General features: G+C 40.2%; 1 protein-coding gene and 1 long non-coding RNA gene across 2 annotated transcripts in view; one reads left to right on the top strand and one right to left on the bottom strand.

The window, feature by feature from the left end:
• The window catches only part of gmds (GDP-mannose 4,6-dehydratase), a 185,248-nt gene extending 166,839 nt beyond the window's left edge, over positions 1 to 18,409 (bottom strand). The window contains exons 1-2 of the mRNA XM_040046261.1: positions 18,134 to 18,409; positions 4,050 to 4,094 (exon numbers count right to left, since the gene is read on the bottom strand). Of these exons, the coding sequence (XP_039902195.1) occupies positions 4,050 to 4,094; positions 18,134 to 18,232 (144 nt within the window). The 5' untranslated portion in view covers positions 18,233 to 18,409. The remainder of the gene's footprint in view (positions 1 to 4,049; positions 4,095 to 18,133) is intronic.
• Positions 825 to 13,809, top strand: LOC120742824. Its single transcript, XR_005697971.1, has 2 exons — positions 825 to 873; positions 13,653 to 13,809. It is a non-coding gene; the product is annotated as an uncharacterized LOC120742824 (long non-coding RNA).
• Positions 18,410 to 18,901: the final 492 nt, after the last annotated feature.

Raw genomic sequence — 18,901 nt, 5'->3', positions numbered from 1 at the left:
TTACATTTGTTAGAACTAAACACTGACCTGTCGGTGGAATCTTTGCTGGATGCCCGCTGGTACAAAGAGTCAAAACAGACTGGACTTGCCTGTAATTTACAATTTGCCGTAAAAGTTTTTTAACGTTTCCCAGCTATTTCTCTAGTTCCAGTAGTCAAAGCCTAATAATAAGGAAACTGGCTCTTATCTTTGACAGATCACTGGAACTGCCACAATCTGTTTCACTGCATACATTGATATAATAGCATTATGTTTAATGGCTCCACCTCAACATTTTGTTTTGTATTTTCGCTGCCTGTGATCTGTGATCTGTACTCCACATTCTTAGAGGGAATGCATGAGGAAGGTCTGCTCAGGGAAGATAACAGGACCTGATCCAAGGGGAGTCCATTAGTGGGACGCTGTTCCCTGACCTCACTTCCTTTATTCACTGTGCACTTCCTGCCTGCCTGTGCACTCCTCTTTAATGCCACTCCTCACAGCACCTCCAACCCTTCCACATCAGCATCCCCAACCTGGAGCCTGTGTCTACTTTTCCTGTCTGATGTCTGTGAGGCAAGCAGCAGATGGCAGAGCTGACCAGGGCGCCTTAGATGAAGCTAGGTAGGGCTGTTCGATATAACGATATATATATCGGATGACGATATAAAAACCTCCATCGTTTCATTTTACGCTATCGTTTGTTTCGTGTTGTCGCAAAATAAACTGTTTACGGCAATATTTTTTCATCGTTTTGATCAATGACTGTTTTCTACAGTCATTGGTTTTGATGGTCACTGTAGTGGCTTTATTACTTTCCTAAAGTTCTCACTTTCTCTTATATTTAATATAACCACACTACGGACGGACAAGCGCCTGTTTTTATGCATTGTCGTTAGCAACAACGACGGTAACACCATCACGTGTCCGCTTGTTTATGTTCCACATAAACCTTTCACAATAAAGCTCAAGATCCTGTTGAGACTTTTCAAAATAAACTGAATCACGTGAAAGAGTATGCAGAGTTTTGACGGATGAGAAGCAAAAAAGAGCCATCAGGTGCTAAAAAATAAACCTTAGACTCAAACGTTAGAACAGGTTTTTCCCCGCAGCACGCTGTGTAAGAAATACTCACAAAGAAAACGGCGGCCGTTACAACTTATGTCTAAAAATATATACAGGGTGGGCCATTTATATGGATACACCGTAATAAAATGGGAATGGTTGGTGATATTAAAGTCCTGTTTGTGGCACATTAGTATATGTGAGTAGGCAAACTCCTCCAGATGGGTGGTGACCATGGTGGCCATTTAGAAGTCGGCCATCTTGGATACAACTTTTGTTTTTTTCAATAGGATGAGGGCCATGTGACACATCAAACTTATTGGTAATGTCACAAGAAAAACAATGGTGTGCTTGGTTTCAACGTAACTTTATTCTTTCATGAGTTATTTACAAGTTTCTCTTTGTTCACAGCCATTGACATGTCGAAGAGGTTAACACGTGAGGGGATTGAAATTGTGTTGATATCTGGTGAATGCAGTAGCCGGGTCATTGCAGCAGATTTCAATGCAAGACACTCTACGAGACCACCCATCTCCCATGCTACAGTTAGCAAACTGCTTGCCAAGTTTCGTGAAACTGGTTCAGTGTTGGATTTGCCAAAATGTGGATGCAAGAAAACTGTCACTAATGAAGAAACATCAGTGGCTGTCCTAGCTTCATTCAGCAAGAGCCCACAGCGTAGCACTCGCCGCATGTCACTGGAGAGTGGCATTAGTCGAACATCCCTTCGGCAGATATTAGCTACTCACAAATGGCTCCCTTACAAACTCCAGCTACTGCAGCATCTCAACGAGGATGACCCAGATCGGCGCACAGAATTTGCAGAACAGGCAAAACAAAAATAGGAACAGGACCCTCAGTTCGCGCAGAAGATTTTGTTCAGTGATGAGGCAAACTTTTATGTGAATGGTGAAGTTAACAAACAAAACCACCGCTTTGGTCTGACACTAACCCACATTGGATGGATCCCTCCAAGACTGTTGGAACAACAAAAGTGATGGTTTGGGGTACATGGGGTACAACGGTAGTGGGTCCATTCTTCATCAAGGGAAACCTCAAGGCCACTGGATATTTGAAATTGCTACATGATGATGTGTTTCCCTCTTTATGCACTGAAGCTGGCACGTTCCCTGAGTTTTTCCAGCAAGATGGTGCACCACCACATTATGGGTGCCAGGTCCGAGCATTCCTAGATGAACAGTTTCCTGGAAAGTGGATTGGTCGTCGTGGGCCAGTTGAATGGCCCCAAGGTCTCCCGATCTGACCCCCTTAGACTTTTATCTTTGGGGTCATCTGAAGGCAATTGTCTATGGCGTGAAGATACGAGATGTGCAGCACCTGAAACTACAGATACTGGATGCCTGTGCTGGCATTTCTCCTGCGGTGTTGCTATCAGTGTGTGAAGAGTGGGAGAAGAGGGTTGCATTGACAATCCAACACAATGGGCAGCACATTGAACATATTTTATAAGTGGTCAGAAACTTGTAAATAACTCATGAAAGAATAAAGTTACATTGAAACCAAGCACACCATTGTTTTTCTTGTGACATTACCAATAAGTCTGATGTGTCACATGGCCCTCTTCCTATTGAAAAAACAAAAGTTGTATCCAAGATGGCCGACTTCTAAATGGCCACCATGGTCACCACCCATCTTGAGGAGTTTGCCCCCTCACATATACTAATGTGCCACAAACAGGACTTTAATATCACCAACCATTCCCATTTTATTACGGTGTATCCATATAAATGGCCCACCCTGTAGTTTCACGCATCAGTTAAAACACTCGACTCCAAGTACACGACGCCCAGCTGGAAACACTCCACGCAAGTCGAGCTGCCAGAGATTCACAGAATTTACAGAAAATGTTAATTTTTTGTGATTTATATCGTTATCGGACGATAGATGTCTTATATCGGGATATGAGATTTTGGTCACATCGCACAGCCCTAAAGCTAGGTGTTTCTCCTGCACATCAGAGGGGAAGTGAAGTCATGCTGCGACTGTCAGGAGATGTAATGAAAACTCCTGAAACATGTATGTTAACATACGTGTGACCTTCTGTAGCCACGACTACACTACAAATGCAGCATACGCCTTCACTCTTTGCTCTCCACATAAACTCTTTACCTGAATACAGTTCACACATGCTTCAAGGTCTCTGGGCAATGGACTGGATAGAGAAACCAAAAACTTCTGATTACATAAGACTCAAAGATTTTGTTCTGATTACACCAGTATTAGTTTGGCCACTATGGAAAAGTCTCAGCATAAGCCAGCTCCTTTTCTAGATCTGCACTAAGCCAGCGTCCTCTTCCCACTTTGGGCACAGCTCAAAACACTGCCAGTGGAAAACTGAAGTTTAGTAAGAGACCAGGGAGTAATACAACCGGTTTCTTAACTTCCAGTGCTTCTTCTTGTCTTGTTGGGCCACAAAAGTAATATTACTCTAGTTTTTGATACTTTTTCTCTATGAGAATAACATTATTTCTCTATCCTGTCCATTCCATTTTTAGAATTCACCCATCCAATCTCACCCAGCAGCACAGACACATATTACTGCCTCCCACACACACAACTTTAAACAACTTAAAAAGAAAGAAAGAAAAAGAAACCATTGTTAGCCTCTGAGTTCACTGACAGACTGTTGACTTTGCATGTTCCTGAGCACACTGAACAGCAGGTGAAAGCTAGTGACCTCACTCGTATGGCTGTCTAATAACAACCATTTCCCTGTTAATGGTTTGACCTGGGGTAAAAGGACAGGGGTTAAAAAGCTCATGCAGCACCAGGGGCCTTATCAGGGTGAGGTGTGAGTCAGCCAGTGTAAGTAGCTGACTGTCGAGATACGTCACACTCCCTCGGGAATACCCACAGACTGCGGCAACATACACACAGAATGTCGTTCTGTGTGTATGTTGGCATTTGCGAGTATCTGCGCACATATGTGCATCTGTGCATGTGTGCGTGCGTGTATATGTGTACAGAGGGGATTTTTATTTTACCTCATAGCCTTTAGCGAGCAGGAACTCCGCCAGGTAGGAACCATCCTGAAAAAGCACAAGACAACACCAGTTAAGACCTGTCAAATAACACTGCAAAGACAAAGAGTGTGATTCACACATCCACACCAAATCACAGCAACACAACCAAAACACGATAAAACATTCACCGCCCATTTCGGCTGAATTAATTTTATCACAACGTTTAAATGATTACAGGATGAGAAAATGTTTGACGTGTTAGAGCACCTTTTATTTCCTCTACAGACTCCAGAGATTCAAATTCAATGCTCCTACTAAAACTGAGGATTTAGGAATATAATTAAAGGACACAAGTGATTTATCAGAGAAAAAAAGAAATAGATTCTTGTGGCGTGATTAATAAAATAGTATTTTCTCTTGTTCAGTCCAATAAGAGTTACATTTCTGGCGATGTGTCTATGACCTAAGCTAACACATTAAGTCACAATTAAGCTTGAGGTCAACTTTGGATTTAAATTTGTGGTATGTTGTTGAGGGAAGAAAAATAAAATTAGCAGTCAAATAATAAATAAATAAGTAAAATAAAAATTCCAGAGCCTCTACTACGGTGTTGAAATTAAATACTTCAGTACTGGCTAATACTGGATCCTGGGATCGTCAGGCATGACGTCCACATGGATCAGGATCGCTGGGCACACACTGGACCTACTTTGAAACGTGTGTGTGTGTTTGTGTACGTGTGCTGGTGATGTGAGAGCACGATCACTGTCAATAAGGTCTTGTTCCCCTCACCCGTGTTACTCCATGTCTTTTTCCTTGCTCAGATTTTCCGACCACACGTTCTGGAACACTGTGGAACATTCCGACCCAGTCATGGCATTCATCCCTCAATCCCCCTCACACGCACACACATACACACGCACACACACGTATGGCCACACTGCCAAGATGCCAGCCTGAGGCTTCCTCCTCATGTCTGGGGGAAACGGTGAAGGTGGGGGGAAAGGACCGCAGAAGGAAAGGCTACTAGAGGTTGGGGAGCATGCAGGAACCTGCACTCAGCACCAGGATGGTTGTGTCTTAGACTACACGCACTTTTAAGTGACAGTAATAGTAATAATAATTATAACAACAACAGTGTAAAGTCATAAAATCTGTTCCTTTTTCTTGGTTATTGTAATCAGAATTGCTGTAGCATTTTGTACAATCTGAAGCCGTTTTAATGCTTTCTGACTGACGCCCATAGGAAGACCATTTCAATAATTTAAACGTGAGGAAACAAAAGCATAAATGACAGTACGAGTGTCACAGAATTGATCAGATTCTTGCAACATATCCAAGGTAGTCGTAGTAAGGCCTGGGTGACCTTGTTTATGTACTTCTCAAAGCACATTTTTGACAGCTGATTTTACATAGTAAAACCTGATGAAGGCGTCGTCTCATATCAAACCAGTTTGTGAAACAACACCATTTGACCACAGCTCAAGGCAAACGTGGCGAACGGTAAAAGACGGCGTGAAAAGGAGACACACAGAGGCCTGAGAGATGACGGATCACTGAAGAGACAATAATGGCACAAATAATGGATGTGACAGAAAAAAAAAGGTGAATTTAAGTTCAAAGTCTGCTTGTTATGGAAGCCCGTTTCTGCCACTAAATTAAAAAAAAAAAAAAAAAAAAAGCTAGTATCCATAACTCGAAATTTCGAGTTATTAATTCGAAATTCGAAATTTCGAGTTAGCTCTGCCAATCAAAAATATACACCCGGAAGCATATGGCGCAGAGGAATGGGCACTCAAAAACGGATCCCAACAAATTGGTGCTTTCGCAAGTACGTTTGCTGATAGTAACACCATGTGATTCAGCTAATAACACAGGGATTTCATAATTTGTCAAGCGAGGCTGAAAACACCCAGCAATCTGTGCATTCACGACTGGATGCAATACCGGTAGCTTAGCTGTAGCATTTGTAGCTGAGGGCTTCAGCTTCCGGGTAACAAGGAAATGACATCATTCATGTAGATTACTGATTGGCAGTGCTAACTCGAAATTTCAAGTTGCTTTTCTCAAAATTTTGAGTTAATAAATCGGAATTTTGAGAAAATAACTCGAAATTTTGAGTTATGGATCCTTTTTTTTTTTTTTTTTTTTAGTGGCGGAAACGGGCTTCCATAGCTTGTTTTCTCACTTACATACTGGTGCCTGATTTCTGGATGTCAGCAATAGCAGCTGCCCCAACCAGATAAATAATCCAAAACATTACTTTCCAAATAACAATTATAACGATATTTTTTTCCCCCTTTAACAAACCCCAATGTTAAGCTGAATCTGTAGTATCGTCTTACTGAATACAACCCTTTGTTGATTTTTGGTCCCCATTGCGGTCAAAAAGGCGGATGAAGCAGTGTATGCTCTAGGGTGGAGTTACCCTGAAAAGTTGCTCTCTGTCTCTTTTTGCAGTCAGGTCCAAATCACTAGTTCCTTTTGGTTTTTAAAACACAATTATGTAATGGCCATTCTGGTGCAGGATGACATACAATAACTGCACTAATAACTGGTGTAGGTTAATTAAAACCAACAGCTATTTCGTTTGTATTAATAATTGTATAATATTTCTTCGCCTTATTAGTAAAAACTGGCGTTTCAAACACAGTGAGATAAATACATTGTGGCTCTTTGCAAAGGTTTGCTCGACATATAGACCAGATGATTAATTAACAGATTATAGCTGCAGCCCTCTGTACTACACTACATGCCTATTTAGAGATCCTGTATCTGCAGGTTGAGCAACCTGGCAGTAAGTTGGCACTGATGCCCAACCTGTTTCTGGCTAAATCCACGTGGGAGATGGGCATGGACGCTGGCAGCCCCTCACCCGTCCCCACGGCGTTCAAAGCTCCGGCCGGTGTCATGTTTTCCTGCCCATGTGCCAGGGTCAATGCGTTCCATGCCAGACCAATATGGAAAACAAGTCTGAAGAGCTACAGCTCTGTTTCAAAACAAGAGGCTCCTTTGAGGCCATATTAGCCCATAAACCCTGGCCTCACCTCGCCGTTTCCTGTTATGGGGAGCCTGGCGCTTGCTGCGAGTGAGGGGGGCAAGTACACGCACGTTCACCTGCCAGGTCAATGCCACACCACAAAGATTCATTTACACCTATGACACAATATGATCACTCTTCTCCAAAGCTATAGTGCTTGTATTGTATTAAAAAGAGGCTGCTCGGTGACAGGCGTATGAAGGGTAAGCCAAGAAGTGACTGTCTCACATCGGAAAGCTAATTCTGAGTCTGACCTCAGAATCTCAGTGAGTATCTGGAGTAAGTAATTCTGCAGGAGGAGCACAAATGTCAACACACATACAGGTGTGACCACCATATTTATCACCTGACAGGGTGGTGTTACATTTACAGTAATCTAATGCCAAACAGACTTTGAAGTTTAAATCTCCACCTGATTAAATCTTCGAAGTACAGTTTAGTCCAACAATGTGACAAATGTTTATTTATGTGTAAATGCATATTGTATATATGCATACCTGTGGAGATATTTGTTGTAAGCAAAGGTGCTGCAAGTAGTAAATCAAATAACATAAGGGCATGTTCAGCATTTAAGTGTTACACAAATACTGTGCATAATTACGTGATATAATAATAATAGTAACTAGATTTATCTAGATTTACTGGAAATCCATACACTTAAAATTCTATCCTAATGAAATGTCAGTGAACGTAATGGAAAAGAACGCAAAACAAAGATTAAGGCAAAATACATTCAGTGATAAAAAGATCAGGAGAAAGGCAGAAAAAAAGCAAATGTCAATGCTGAACGGCTAAATCCATCCTTGTGTTTAAAATGTGGCACGAGTGCTATCATTATCCCCAATCAGCATCAATATTACAATTGTTAACGGATCATCATCGTGTGGTTTCATTAAGAGGCCTTTGTATCAGAACCATGAGTCCGGGGTTAGAGGAAAGTAATTCAGTTTTTGCTTTTTCACTTTAAATACACTTAAAAACATGATGTGCTCCTTCTGTAGTGCACAGACGTACGGCACTGTATTTCCCTCAGACCCTAAAGTAAAGTAGCAACATAAATTTGAATAAATAAGTAAATCAGATTAGACTTTAGATAGCTTTGCTACTTAAGCATTAAAGAATACAACATTAACTTGCACACACAAATATTAAAACCCAAAATTTTAGGGTTAAACTTCTGATTTGAGTCACAATATACAGTTCAAAATGAAGAATGAGGTGAAATAAAGTGAAGTATTAAAAAATAAAATGTATTAATTTTGATACTCTGAACTGTTTTACACTTATAAACAGCCTGAAAGTGTTATTTACACTGTAATACACATTAAAAATACATTATGAACTAATTGTGTATGCTAGACGCCAAACTGTTTAGAACAGGTTTAAGACATCCAATAAAAAATACAAGTCAAAAATTAAAAAAACAACAACAACAAACAAACAAACAAACAAACAAACAAACACACCATCCAGTGATTTTAACCCAGTTAATAAATCCAAGGTTTTTTTAACCTGGTTTTGACCAAACAGTTCTTCTTCTGATGTCTTCAAGCATTACTTAGAACAACACAGCCATGCTCATGGCTTTAACCAAAGAGCCTGATGTTTTTGGACAAACATGAACACTGTGAGTTTGGCACCCCCTGCTGGTGAAGTGAGATTTTGTATCCAGTTGTTTCCCTTGGTCAGCTTTGTGACCTAAAATACCAAAGTAAGTTGATATCACCTGTCCAACATTATGCAGAAAAAGCCCAAATGGAAAACGTTTTTATTCCCAGTCTGAAATTTTAAGGGCTTAGCCTGTGTGCTTACCAACATGATTTATGTAAACACAGGGGCCATACATGGATTTATATGTCATTGTGCATAAGCTACAAATGCATCACTGTAATGTGTTTTCTTTAGACCACAGGCAGAAGCTGCCAAGCACGCCACTAGTCTGCAATTAGGCCTGATATGGTATAATGAAGCTGTAATCACAGACCACGATACACAAAACCCTGTGCACACGCAGACTCACACACTGCATTAAGTAGGAACATTTTGTGTGCTACGTGAAGAGCAGCCTGAATCTCTTTCCTCTACTTTAGGACCATTCAGGCATGTCCCTGAAATAATGAGTGAACAGCACTCGCAGAAGCAATTAAGAAGCTGCGCAAGGACCCACAGCCTTAAGATCTACGGACACTATTTTTAATTTAGAACAGTAAAAGATCAAAGACTAAAGTCAAAAAGTCTTTTTTTTGTGTGTGAGACTTAAATCTAAGTATAAAAAAAATCTTATGCAAACCTTATGTTTAAGTGAGTTTAAGATTTTCAGTTAACTGTCAAAACTGTCCCTTTTAATTTTCTGTCACTCAGTTTGTTTCCCTGCTCTTGCACATATTTAGGACACCCTCGCAGCCACTTTTCTATTTTTGAAAAAGAAAACCACAGCAGGCCGTGTTTGACCACCTGACCTGACAAGTCATTTCAGACTGATTTATTTTACCAGTGTGTGTTAAGTACTAACATACCACATACAGGAGTATGTTTGTGTGCACTTACATGCAGTTTCACATTTCTTGCACACTAATTAGTGGTTGGACTTTCAGCTGGAAGCATGTGGTATGTGTATACAGTTACATTAGAAACAAGGACTTTCCATGGCCATACTATAGCTGAGGTCACTTAACTCTTCTAGCCCTCAGGACACAAACCGTATCAAAAAACTAAAGTATGTGCTGTGCAGTCCCTCTAACATGCCAATGAAACATGAAATGAAAATAGTGGCATGACGGTTAATATATCACAAGGCTCATCTAAAATGTCCTTGTGTTCAAAGGGATAACGATGCAGAGCTGGAAAATATACAATATACCTGCCTTCTACTAAAGTAAGAATCACTGAATAACTAGACAGACGTAGATACCTGTGGTATCAATGTGAACATCCTAGTAATTTAAAAAAAAATAAACTGATCTTGTCTGACCTTTGATCTTCAAACTCATCCGAGATTTTTAGTAAAGCATTTTTCTTCAACTCGACTTTTAGGGTTTTCCATTAAGGAGTAGTACTTGGTACTGGGGTTCCAAGTACAGCTGAGTCAATCAGAAAATGTGATGTCACGCTGCATGCCGCTCAATGGTGTCACTCAACGAGTAATGAGAGGAACTCCTTCACAAAGCTAGAATTTTTGAAACCCAGCAATCAGGGAAACCGTGACACAAAAACCAACGCTGAGGACCCCGAGTTGAGCTGTAGACCAAGCAGCGGACATCCTCCATTGTTGAGCTGCGTTTATGTCGCATACAAATGACATCATCTTAGGACTTTCAGACGCATTGCTATAACAACCCCACGCACATTAGGCGCTAATCTATTGTAAGGGGAAAAGACCAAAAATGAGTAGTCGAGCTGAGCTGAGCCGGTGCTAGTGGAAAAGAGGCTGTAGCTACACCTGTGGTATCAATTTCAAAAGCCTACGTCGCCTCATTCTCTGGTTATCGCATTCGCAGGATTTTCGGAAAACTTGACCTCTGACGTCGAGAACTCATGAGAATTTGTAGTAGATGCACCGATGTTTTTTACCATTTACAACTAACTGCAGCTGGACTTAGCTTACATCTCTTTTCCTGAATAAATAGAAGCTGACAGACTTCATTCAGAGGAGGACTCGGCCTTTAAGGAGCCATCAGCAGCCGTTATGAGCAACAGCGGAGATGTGTGCACGGATTCTTAGCTTTATGATTATTATTACTGGCACAGGCAAACACTCTATCCAGTGTTGCTAACAGTGGAGTCTAGGGAAGGAGGCAAGGAAGGAATGAGAGTGTATAAAACACCAACAAAGGATGAAGGAAAGAGGCCTGTAGGTTGAACATCAAAAAGCTTGCGGGGTCATACTGCAATCTAGTGCTGTTTTCCCAACCAGAGGGGTTGAAGAAAGAAGTGCTGGTCTCAAAGCCAAAGTAAAGTTTTACTGTGGAACAGAGAAGGTGAACCTGTCCTCTTTGTAACCCCAGCTAATAAAAAAAAAACCACACTATCAACCAGAACCCCTGCCCAGCTCCACAGCTTTGCCTTGGCACTCAGGTGGTCTCCCATACCTCACACTCTCTCAACCCAATACTTCACACCAAGACAGCAGTCAAAAATAATCAGGCCGAGCAGCGTGTTGCCCTGAAATTTATGAACAGTAGTTAGCCAACTGATTTACAGCATCGCAGTGACCCCGGTGGCCTGACAAGTGACTTCTGAGATGTTGTATCCAGATGCCTGCCTGCTTGCCTCCTGCATAGGCTCTCAGTAGTCAGTAACAGTAAAGCCATGACTGGTGAAATAAAAATGAATTAACACTGTTATTCTTTTTTCCTGTTAAAGAGGGTGAGGGGAGATGGACCTTTGCTTGTTAAAGGAATGTGAGATGTTGAAAATGACTTTCCAAGGCCGCTGAAAGTTGTCTCTCCAGGGCCGGATTCTGGTAAAGGTCAACGGACTACTTTTATTCCCTACCATGAAATATTTCTCAGGTTTCTGCTTAAGTTTGCTTCAGTGCAAATCATCACATGGCAACAGAAATTCCTCTTATATCTGTACGCTACATATGACATACACACACACACACCACTGATATCTAGGTCATGGACAGGTTATATTATTTCTACTTCTTTAGATAAAGCAGAACAAATACATGGAAGAGTGGGACGTAAAAAGACTATGAGTAAAGGAACAGGTAACGAGAGCAGAATCTTCTCGTGTCATATCGATATAACATTTATAATACATTGAAAATGTTGAAAGTTTGACACAAATTCTGTTTTATTTAATATTAAATTGACTAGATTAGAATATCTTGGAAATAGTAGTTAAAATCCTAGATTACATCTTTATTCCTTTTATGTGTAGGCAATAACTTTACAGTCTATGAGCTTTATAACAGAGTACTAACAAATTCCATCTGTATGATCTTCAGTACAGTCAGAAAACAGGAGCTGTTCTTTATACTAAACTAATCCAGTGATGCTGTATGTTAGACACTCTTTGCATATAGAATGCTGGTTGGCTAAAGAGGCTAACACTTGAAACTGCTAGTGTGACATCGCCATCAGCATCTCAGCACAATGCGAACAGATCTGACCAATTCCAGCCACTCCATTTGGAAACAAGCGTGCTGTAACACAAAACACGCACTGGTACTGAATACACAAATAGTATAATAACACTATAACATCAGGACCAGCTCGCTGTCGCTGGATGTTGACCTGTGCTCACAATGTGCTCGCACTAATCAACTAGCGGAAAGTGAGAAAACGCTAGAGTCCAATGGTGTGCACCATCTTTATTTCATTATCCCTGTAAGAAACATCTAACGATAAATGTGAAGTACTGTGCAACCATCTGGAGCCACCCCCCATTCCTTAATATTTTTCTAAGAAAATGGCAAACAAATGCAGTGATTTATTAAAAGTGTGCAAATGATGCAAATACTTAAGTTGTTACTTTGTAATCATTTTACAAATAATTATAGCTCTTGGCGGCAAGTTATTTTTCTGAACCTACTAATAAACTAACAAAATTGATTACAGCAAACAACACAATACTTAACATCTAAATACATTCATGTAAAAAAAAAAAGAGAGAGAGAATCATTGAAACATTAAAAATGAACTTTGGTTAAACTGTGGTATTAGTTATGCTAAAATAAGGGGCATACAAAATAAATGGCTCACTGTGTAAGTTGGGCTACAGCGTAATTTTGCCACTGGTAGGATAAATCAGGTGTAAGATTGCAGCTCTTTACGTTTTCAGACTTAAGAACACAAATCCAAACAAATATGTTAATACACTATATAAAAAACAAACAGCCCTAAAACGGCATTTGCACAATTCTAATAAGCCTGAAAGTCGTGACTTGGTATGATCTCTCTTAGGCAAGCTTCTTGTAATTAGTATTCATGAATAACAGTCAACAAAACATTTTAAAAGTGGACACAATTGCCAAAATTTGTCAGTTTGTCCCGGGAGCTATTCATTTGAAAAATCCCATTAGGGTTGTGTCTTGCGCAGGGCGCCTCAACGTACAGACACAGGAGCTGGGGATCAAACTACCAACCTTCTGAATAGTTGACAAAACAACTGTTAGATACAGATATTTCTCTAATAGGTTGGTGAAGATCAAAGAAGAGCTCAAAGGAAATGAAAATTTCATTTAAACCTGCACATAAAAACATCTTTAATTATTTTTATTTGCTTCAGTGTTTAAGCTTTTTTGTGTGTTCACAATCCTGTTATGAAACACGTAGCTGAAAGCACAAAATTGATGTGAACAAAAGAGTGTAAAGCAAGTATTAATGCACCCTAACAATACACCTTGTATTAGGGCTGTTCGATATAACGATATATATCGGATGACGATATAAAAACGTCTACCGTTTCATTTTACGATATCGTTTGTTTCGTCATGTCGTAAAATAAACTGTTTACAGCAATATTTTTTCATCGTTTTGATGGTCACTGTAGTGGCTTTATTAATTTCTTAAAGTTCTCTCTTTCTCTTATATTTAATATAACCACAATATGGACGGACACGCGCCTGTTTTTAGGTTAGCAACAGTGATGGTAAAACCATCGCGTGGCTCTGCTGTCCGCTTGTTTGTGTTCCACGTAAACCTTTCACAATAAAGCTCAAGATCCTGTTGAGACTTTTCAAAATAAACTGAATCACGTGAAAGAGTATTCACAGTGCTTACGGATGAGAAGCAAAAACGAGCCGTCAGATGCTAAAAACTAAACCTTAGACTCAAACATTAGAACAGGCGTTTCCCCGCAGCACGCCGTGTAATAAATACAAAGAAAAAGGCGGTCGTTACAACCTGTGGCTAAAAATATAGTTTCATGCATCGGTTAAAACACTCGACTCCAGGTACAGGACACGCAGGTAGAAAAAGTTCACGTAAGTCGAGCTGCCCGAGATTCACAGAATTTACAGAAAATATTACATTTTTGTGATTTATATCATTGTCAGGACGATAAATGTTTTATATTGGGGATATGAGATTTTGGTCATATCGCACAGCCCTACCCTGTATTATTTTGCTAATGGCAATGAAAAAATTCTGTAGAACACATGCGAGTCATCTGAATGTGCTTTCTGCACTAGTAAACCTGCAGTCGCAAGATTTTCAAAGCTGTCACATGCAAAGTTCGTACAGGTGTTTTTTTTTTTTTTTACACATCAACACTAAATGGATCACGTACCAGTTCAAAATTATATTTCTGCACTGCAAAGCTACCAAAGCACTGTGTGATCTCAGTGCAAAGCGTGTTCACTTTATCAGCAGAATGCATATTTGGGAACACTGTAGTGGTGACTTGGCTTGACACTGTTTGGTAATAGGGAAAGTGAGCAAAGTTCCTTTGCTGCGTTTGACTGACTTGAAAAGACCTTATACATACGCATCATACATATCTGTGATCACACAGCCTCATCCCCCAAGCTGAAGGTTTAGTGTAATAAGAGGCTTAGTTATGTCGCACAGAAAAACCAACTTACACCTCCACTTTTTGCCCCATTGCACTATAGTGTTCTGTTCACCCCCTGCATCTTCTCCCACATCATTCCTACTAATCTACCTTTTTCGCAGCGACTCCATCTGTTTTTCAGTCTCATAAATTAGTTCCAAGCAGTTTCATATCAATTACACATTTAGATACTTCATTAAAGATTCCTTTTGCCCTGGTTGTAGTATGCAATGATTTAAAGCCCAAACGTTCCTCTATGACACATAAACTGCAGCCCCACAGATGAAGATGGCCAGCTGTGCTGTGTCAGTAGTGTCAGTGCTCTCATCCACAGCCACAGAGTTTTCAATGAAATCTTTTCCCTTTTCCATCAACTGTGCTTGTAAAGCAGAGACAAGATCACACATCCAATCAGCAACAGTATTTGTGCTTAAGCCAACATTTGAAAATGCTTGTGTTTCTGTGGACACAAGATGCCGCACACTTTAATCATGGAGTATTTCAAAAGCTCTTCCTCTTTCTTCTCTGCTACTACAAAACCTGCTTTCACAGCAGCTCTCTGGCTTTGCTTTGATGTGACATCAGATTATCAGATTCTTCTCAAACTTCCAAATTCTGCACCTACTGCTATGTATCCAGGTTTTTGTACTTGTCCCAATGTTGTGTTTCATAGCGCTGTCTTTATTCTTTAATTGCTGGCAATGTCAATAAAATGATACTATCCCTCCCTCCTGTTTTCAAAATACACTCTTAGCTTAGCCATTTCTTAGGGACTAACCTAAATGTCAATATATAAACTCTGACTTGAATTCATCCACATACTACTGTGTTACTAATGCATTATGGGACCGTTGTTTATACAAGTCTGAGTTATATGAGACAAAGATTGCTTTGGGATTTTAACCTTAAATGGTGGACTTTAGAAACTCGTCAGACTGGTGAGCTCCTGTGTTGTAAAATGACAAAACCATACATATGACCAGGATGTAAGCTCTTTATGCAGTGGAGTTGGATTTTTATGCTTTCCAAAGCAACAAGGAGATGAGGTCATGAGGATGGCACGCTATTAAATGTTACGTAACATAAATACTATACAGTGTGTGTTTGCAGGGAAAAAGATGCAGAAATGTGTGCACGTATCACAGAAAAATGCCTCAGAGTCACACAAGCGTGAATGTGAGCTTGAAGCCATTTATAATTATTAACATGTTTGATGAGCAGGTGATCCCCATAAAAAGAGTCTGAGAAAATGTCCGGGAACATAGCAGTAGTAGTAACTAAAAATAAAGTTACCATTCTTTGTGTTTGTGAGGATCAGCCACAATAACACACCTTTGCCTAGCTATCTAGCTTCTCTCTGTATTACATCATACAGCTCCAGCAGATCCCAGAAGCAACGTCTGAGATCTCTGTTCAGAAGAGTGCAGTGCTAGGAACAGCAAAGAATCTCCCAGGCCTCTGGTAAAGGACCCGAGCTTTAGGGATAAAGTAGAGTGTGGGGAATGCAATTTTTTTTTGTATGTATGTATTTAATTATTTCTTTATTACAATGAAAGGCTGACCATATCGAATTAATGTCTGAATATAAATGAAATAAAGGCGAATATATTGAATGAAGAGTGATGTTACAGAAGCTCTGGCATCACCTGTTGTTTTAGATGCGTAATGTTAAAACATGTCATGTCACAGTGTCACAGTGTTACTTCTTGTTCGAGTTGCATGCTTTAAAATAGGCTGTAATAAACTGGCTATGCTTCAGCATCCTATTTGGACCTTTATGTTTTGCACTTCACTCAGTGATTCATTTCATTTTCTTTTTTCTTTTTACTTTAATGTCTACTTACTGTTAACAGTGTATTTTTTTTATGCTAAGTTTGTAAGAAATAAGGAAAATTTGAATTTAATTTTACATAATCTTCCTTTAGGACTGCTAAAGGTTCTACGATGAAGCAGTAGCTACATTTGTCATCTGTAGTACAACACTGAAGCATCTCTTTTATTAGTTTGGACAGTACATGCATTTTCCATGGAATTGTGTCTTATTTCTATTACTTAGGAATGCTGCACCACCTGCTGACTTTTTCTACATCGCTAGTTCTGTTTACTGTGGTCCACGTCAGTTGATGACTTTGTAGACTTGTAGCTTTTCCCCGTCCTTTGTCGTTCACGCAGGGGAAAGATTCAAGTTAACTCCAAGTAAATGCGTCACTGCAAACCATGTGACAATATTTGGTCCACTTATATTCATTTATTTATTTATCTATACAGGCGTATGGACTGCCTATGTGTGCTTCCACTGCTGGCCGAACCCCCATAATTTCCCTATTAGTTAATTAAGAAACACGCCTGACTTATCATCACAGCTCAACACCTGTGTGTGTGAAGCTGTGTCATGGTGACATTGCTTTGTTCAAAAAGAGCACATGTGCTTCATCCTTCATAAATGCTGACAGTTAAGCTGCTAGATTTGTATCACTCTGGGAATAGGAAACATCCGGCTCCACAGTAAAGAACTTGTTCAATGGGCTGTTGCTACCCGGAGCTTATCTTTCCAGGAAATGATGTGATGATTAAACAGCAGTAAGTTCAGAGGATTTGCAGCTGACCAGTAATGGAAATAATTTATAGTAACTGATAGTTTCGTCCAAACTAGTCTACAAATTGATGATGTGACACGATGGCTTGTGTTTCTAGAGTAGTGTCAACACTGCCTTTCGTTATGGTTTGCTGTGTGTCATTCACTGTGCCATTCACGGTCTGCAGTGCGTCTCTGGAAACAACAAATTTTATTGTATTTTACTGTTTATTGTATTGTAATCATAAACTTGTACATATGGGTTACTGTGTAGCATGGTTTGCAGGATTGCTGGTGGCTACTTTCAAGTCTTAGGCAACTTTTTTTGTTTACGTTGTTTTTTAAATCTCAGCTGATGGTTTACAGAGTTTAAAGGTTTATGGTTAATTCTACACAGAGACACCTAAACATTCATGTTCTGTCATTTTTTAATTTAAATGTTCACATCACCACATTGTCTGTGACCAGAACAGGTTGAAAAGCTGACAAACCAGAAAGCATGACGAGTTCCACCTGAACTACCTATTTGACTCACTTTATCTGACACCAGTGCGCTGTCACTGGCTGTGTGTGGACTCACAGAGCCAAAAACGTGTACTCTGACGACATTTTTGAAAACTTTGAAGTATACTACAAGGACAACTGACTAGAAAGAGCAGAAGCGTTTTCCCTTAAAGCGTGAATGAGAAGCAAAATTAATTCCCTTTCTGGGAGAATTTCAGTGCGACATAAAATCGCACACATCAACAATCCTATGCAAAATACACAAAGAGCACATTTGAATGGGATGGTGAATTACCGCCTTTCTAACTCCTGACAGGTATAAGTGACACCGGCAGCTTTAATCACACGTTTCCTGTCGAAATTAACCACGAACGAGGAGGTACTGACGCTTTCACCAGCAGTGACGATTAAAGTGCGCCATTGGAAAGCAAGGTTTTATAAACTGGGGTTTGTCCATCCCATCCCACAGTGCAGTAACTTTACCTGCCCGGTGATGCCGGTGATAACGGCTACTTTCTTCTCATTCTTCGGCTCTCCATGAACACCGGAGCTAACGGTAGCAGTCTCGAAGCACTGAGCCATCTCTGACCGGGTGAATGTTTACGGTTTGCTGCCTCACTGACCAGCCGGACCCAGCAAAAGGCTTCCGTCAGTTTACCGTCTGAGTACCACCGACCCTCCGCCGCATCCGTAAACCAAGCTGGAAACCGCTGCACGCTGTTACGTATGAGGAAGCGTGATGAAGTTGGCCAATGGGAACCGAGCGAGAAGAAGCAGTAAAACACGCTTGCCTAAAGAGAGGAAAGCCTGTGAGCGCTAAATAGTTTTTTCTTGCAACAGCGTCACTAGAAGGACGGAGGGAGAAATGCAACCAATAACTGTTGTTTCTAACAGCTAAGAAAAAGACTTTTGAACACTTCGCAAGTATTTGTTCACAATATAGGCCATAACTCACAAACCTGAGCACAACTGAAACTTTTAAATGTAGTTTAAAAATAAAACATTTTAAAGTGATCCTGATTATTTTCTGTTTTGTTTATATTATAGGCAGCACAGTGTGATTAGCACTGTTGCCTCACAACAAGGAGGTCCTGAGTCTACGGTGGTGAGGTTTGCTGTTGTTGTACGCAAGCTGCTTGGCATACACCTTGTAATGAAGAAAATGACTTGTGAACATTATAGTAATAACATTTAATTATTTTTAGGCATGTTATGTCTTATACTTTATTAGGAGAGATCAGCTCAAAGTGT

Source organism: Simochromis diagramma, unplaced genomic scaffold (assembly GCF_900408965.1).
Source record: "Simochromis diagramma unplaced genomic scaffold, fSimDia1.1 OVJJ01000553.1, whole genome shotgun sequence".
In the NCBI taxonomy this organism is placed as follows: Eukaryota; Metazoa; Chordata; class Actinopteri; order Cichliformes; family Cichlidae; genus Simochromis; species Simochromis diagramma.
This window is presented reverse-complemented; position numbering and strand designations above follow the sequence as displayed.